At 44.6% G+C, this 5,000-nt stretch overlaps 1 protein-coding gene across 1 annotated transcript in view; it reads left to right on the top strand.

Annotated features, from left to right (window-relative positions):
* LOC102786429 (ubiquitin-conjugating enzyme E2 E2-like) overlaps positions 1–2,079 on the top strand; it is a 69,351-nt gene extending 67,272 nt beyond the window's left edge. Inside the window, exon 6 of the mRNA XM_087835191.1 lies at positions 1,362–2,079. Coding sequence (XP_087691317.1) covers positions 1,362–1,459 — 98 coding nt within the window. The 3' untranslated portion in view covers positions 1,460–2,079. The remainder of the gene's footprint in view (positions 1–1,361) is intronic.
* The last annotated feature ends 2,921 nt before the right edge of the window (positions 2,080–5,000 follow it).

Below are 5,000 nucleotides of genomic sequence, written 5' to 3'. Positions count from 1 at the left end.
GTTTGTGTAAACATGTCCTAATAAATACCACTCACACAGATCTGTGCCCAGCAATATCTCGCTCCACCTCAGAGTTGACGTTTACAGCTGACTGATGCAGGCTTTTTAAGACCAGTGCTGATATCTGGTGATTCAACCCTCTGTATTTCTGTTCTACCTGACCGTCCAAAGACCTTCCACAGATCTGTTGGACCTATTCAGGATGTCAATTCAATTCAATTCAATTTTATTTATATAGCGCCAAATCACAACAAAAGTCGCCTCAAGGCGCTTCATAGATACAGAGAAAAGCCCAACAATCATATGACCCCCTATGAGCAGCACTTTGGTGACAGTGGGAAGGAAAAACTCCCTTTTAACAGGAAGAAACCTCCAGCAGAACCAGGCTCAGGGAGGGGCGGGGCCATCTGCTGTGATTGGTTGGGGTAAGAGAAGGAAGACAGGATAAAGACATGCTGTGGAAGAGAGACAGAGATTAATAACAGATATGATTCAATACAGAGAGGTCTGTTAATACATAGTGAGTGAGAAAGGTGACTGGAAAGGAAAAACTCAGTGCATCATGGGAATCCCCCGGCAGCCTACATCTATTGCAGCATAACTAAGGGAGGATTCAGGGTCACCTGGTCCAGCCCTAACTATATGCTTTAGCAAAAAGGAAAGTTTTAAGCCTAATCTTAAAAGTAGAGATAGTGTCTATCTCCCGAATCCAAACTGGAAGCTGGTTCCACAGAAGAGGGGCCTGAAAACTGAAGGCTCTGCCTCCCATTCTACTTTTAAATACTCTAGGAACAACAAGTAGGCCTGCAGAGCGAGAGCGAAGTGCTCTAATAGGGTGATATGGTACTACAAGGTCATTAAGATAAGATGGGGCCTGATTATTTAAGACCTTGTATGTGAGGAGCAGGATTTTGAATTCTGGATTTAACAGGAAGCCAAAACAGGAGAAATCTGCTCTCTCTTTCTAGTCCCTGTCAGGACTCTTGCTGCAGCATTTTGGATTTTGGATGTCCTGACACACAGCGCATCAAACGTTTTTGCATGCAGCACACTAACAATGTGACAGGAGGAAGTGTTGTGGTGTGATTCCCGTCTGAAGGTTTTCAAAAAGAAATCTTGGCTGAGACCTGGTCAGAGCTCCTCCCCCACACTGAATAAATACAGGACACCGAGGCGGCTGACCGACCGCTCATCACTGTCACATGTAGTTTTGCTTTTGCACAGCTGTCCTGACGAGTGCGCCTAAAGCCTGGCTGTGCAGTCTTTTCTATTATGAGTTTCAGAGAATTCATTTAGACTGCGAGAACACGTGACAGCCAACACGTGGTTAAACATGTCTGCTGTTTGCTCTTGTATTGCAGCTGACCCTCTGGTTGGAAGCATCGCCACACAGTACCTGACCAACAGAGCTGAGCACGACAGGATAGCCAAACAGTGGACCAAGCGCTACGCCACATAGAGCAGCTGCAGGACCCCAGCTCCTCCCCCAACACACACACACACACCTCCTCTCTTCTGGAATCTATGGAAGCACACCCGCCCCTGTCATCCACCCCCCGACCCCCGAGATACAAACTGTTATTTGTTCCATGCTGACTTGAAAAGCTTCTTTTTTATACAAAGAGTCTATTGGGATTGTATTTTCCAATACACTGAATGTTGATATGGTCATGAAAAGCTTTAATACTGTTATTGTTCTGTTGATGTTGTTGTTCTTATTGTTGTGGCATTGTTTATAACATTGTTGCCACCCGTGTCCTTCTCTTTATCTAAACGCGTGTGTGATGAATTCCTCCCGTTTCATGTGATGTAAAAATGTTCATACTGAGCGAGTGCGTTTCATTTTGTTTGTGTTTCCAGCTCATGGTCGATATTAGTGCATGGCATCAGGACACGTGTTCATGTAGTGGACATGTAGTCCCGGTATTTCTGTTCAGGCAGAACTGTGGCATGGAGTGAGCCCATCATCATGTATGACAATAGTGCTTAGTTTGCTGTACACTTAATGCCTTGTGAGAACATACATACTCATCGAATACTCAATAAAACACTGGCTGTCATGTGACGCAGCTTCTCTCAGTCTGTTGTTTTAATTCAGCGCTGTGACCACTTCCTGTCAGAGATGAGCTGTCAGAGGCTCACCGCAGAGACTGAATGATTAGAAGGTGAGAGGTTATTCCCCTCAGACGTGATTGTTAATGTGGCGTCTGACGCCGTGTTTTCAGTCACTTTCTAGTAACGTGGATTCATCCTGCTCGCTCACGCAGTGCAGACTCGTCTGTTCCCGACTCAGTCACAGCTGCACACTTATGTAACACTTCCTCTTTGTGCTGTTAGACAAAAAGTTTGACAACACAAAGCGTCGTGACTGAGAGTGCACGTTCAGCCTTTATGGCGAGGACCTGCGTCCCGCAGTGCTGCTGGTCACTGATGTCTGAATCACGTGAAGGAGGAGCAGCACCTCCTCACCCCGAACTGTGACTGCAGCCGTTCATCACCAACAAATGAACTCCAGAGCAAAAAGCACGGCTAAATACTTAAAGTGGAGACGCGGTTTACTTTTCAAAGGTTAACAATAAAATAATCCTGCACGCTGACACATTTACTCTCAGACTGTGGTCCAGGGCGAGCTTTCTTGTGTTTGGGAGATGCTCCGACCACCACACGCCGGGTCAGCGACGTCTGCGCTCCCTCTGCAGTCCTCCTCTGACACTCAGCTGACTTCCTCATGTATTTGTCATCATTCAGAACTAAAAGCAAAACAAATCTTCAGTTGTACTGTTGCACTTTTATTATTTGCAGTGTTGACTATTTTACTTATTTTATTCTTCCTTCCTTGTGTCCTTGTGTTGATAAAGACTTAGCTTAGCTCCTATCCTGACTGTAGGTTCTAGCTTGATCAGTTCTAAAATCATATGTTCTCCGTCTGCAGCTGTGAGCACAAATCCTGAAAAGCATTTTGTTTTAAACACTATTTAACCACCTTTGAGGTTCATAGCTGCTGTCAAATCATCAAATCATCTCTTATCGAGATATTTTCTGCCCTTTGTTTCCACGAGTGTCCCGTGTACTCTAAGGAGCTTGGAAAGAAAAGCGTCTGGACTTCTTTGAGTTGCTTGAAGACGTCTCACCTCTCATCCGAGAAGCTTCTTCAGTTCTAAGGTCAAATGGTGGAGAGAGCTTTAAACCTAGTGGGAGTTTCCGTTCTCTTCAATGTGCACGGCTCAGTCCAGGAAAGGCAAACAGTCGTCCTTTGTGTCTTCTATGGTGAACTTGATGTTTTTATCCACAGCGTTAATCAGGGCTGGACTGGGACAAAAAAATCGGCCCGGGCATTTTGACTAGAGACCGGCCCACCAAAAATGTGACGTCATTCAGGGGTAAAACCGCAAAGGATTCTGGGAACTTGTGGCAAGCGGTACTAGCGCATGCAGGCTTTCAATTGAACTCAGTTACACAGCGATAAAAAGAAACACAAAAAATGGCAAGAAGCTGTATTATTAACTGCAATAGCCGGTGTTGTGCCAAAAAGTGATTGTCTGCCAAAAACTGATTTCCGGTATTTGCCAAAAACTGATTGCTCGTATTTAAATTGCTATAAGTAACTTGTTGGGCTATAATATGTGAAACATATGTCAAATGCATCCCTCATGGATGACATAAAGTCATATTGAGCTACAAACAACATTAGTGTAACAAGGTAGAAGCCGCAATCAGTCTTTGGCAGTGACTTTTATATAACCTTTATTTATGCCGTTAAAAAAAAGTCTAATTAACATTAAAAATGTCTTTTGTAAGAAGTAGTTGGACAGCAGAAATGGCTCAAATATTACAATAGTTCTGTAAAAATATTTAAAGTGGGGATAAAGGACCCGATTGGTTATAATGTAAGTACAATAACACAGAGTTGTAAAGATACTTGAAAAAACAGATAATTTTTTAATTCCATATATAGCCCCTTTGTAAACGCTGTTCACCGAAGTCTATTTAGCAACATAGATATTACACATAAAAATACACACAAACATTGGAAATCAGTTTTTGGCACAACACCTGTTGCATGACAGCCACGGGAAGCCGACGGGTAAAGAGATCGGTTGTTATCGGATTACGTCGTGGAAATTGTTTAAGCCATGTTTCCGAAGTAACAAAGAGCCGTTGGATGGCCTATAAGATTGCTAAACAAGGGGGAGGGTGCATCCGACCTCCTCGGCTGTAATTGGTCCAGCCCAGAGTCGATCAATCAATCGACCAATTGGCCAATCCAACACCTTTCATTATTTATACCCTTCCAAAAAAAAAAAATCGATCGACCCATAAAAACAAAAAATCGCCAGCGGCCCACCAGGCAAATGCCCGGTATGCCCGATGGCCAGTCCAGCTATGGCGTTAATGTGCGCAGTGAAGGATTCCACTTCTTGTGTCTTGATTTTGACCCAGGTGTCGTCTACATATCTGTACCAGTGGCTGGGTACTCTTCCTTTGAAAGAGCCAAGAGCCTTCCTTTCCACTTCCTCCATGTAAAGGTTGGCTACAATAGGTGACACGGGGGAGCCCATGGCACAGCCATGTTTTTGCAGAAGCCTTCGTTGTATTTGAAATATGTAGTGGTGAGGCAGAGGTCTAACAGTGTGCAAATCTGATCGGGTGTGAAGTTGGTCCTGTCCTCCAAGGAGCTGTCTTCTTGTAGCTGTCTTCTGTCTCCACGGCCTCCGTGGTGGGTATGCAAGTGAAGAGAGAGACTACATCAAAGGACACCATGGTTTCATCTGGATCCAGGGGAAGTTTCTGGACCTGGAAGTTGGTGGAGTTCTGGATGTGGTGTGGGGTGTTCCCCACAAGTGGTCCAGGATGGCAGCAAGGTGTTTCGAAATATTGTAAGTGGCTTATGCTGCTGACAATGGGTCTGAGTGGGACAGCTCTGCATTCATACTACTTGCAGCCACTCAAGAGTGACTGCTGTGCAGGTGATGTTGTGATTAATGCTGAGGTCTCAGGGG

This window comes from Neolamprologus brichardi, chromosome 22 (assembly GCF_056152115.1).
Source record: "Neolamprologus brichardi isolate AB-2024 chromosome 22, ASM5615211v1, whole genome shotgun sequence".
NCBI classification, from domain to species: Eukaryota; Metazoa; Chordata; class Actinopteri; order Cichliformes; family Cichlidae; genus Neolamprologus; species Neolamprologus brichardi.
The sequence above is the reverse complement of the archived record's forward strand: the minus strand, read 5'-3'. Positions and strand labels throughout refer to the sequence as shown.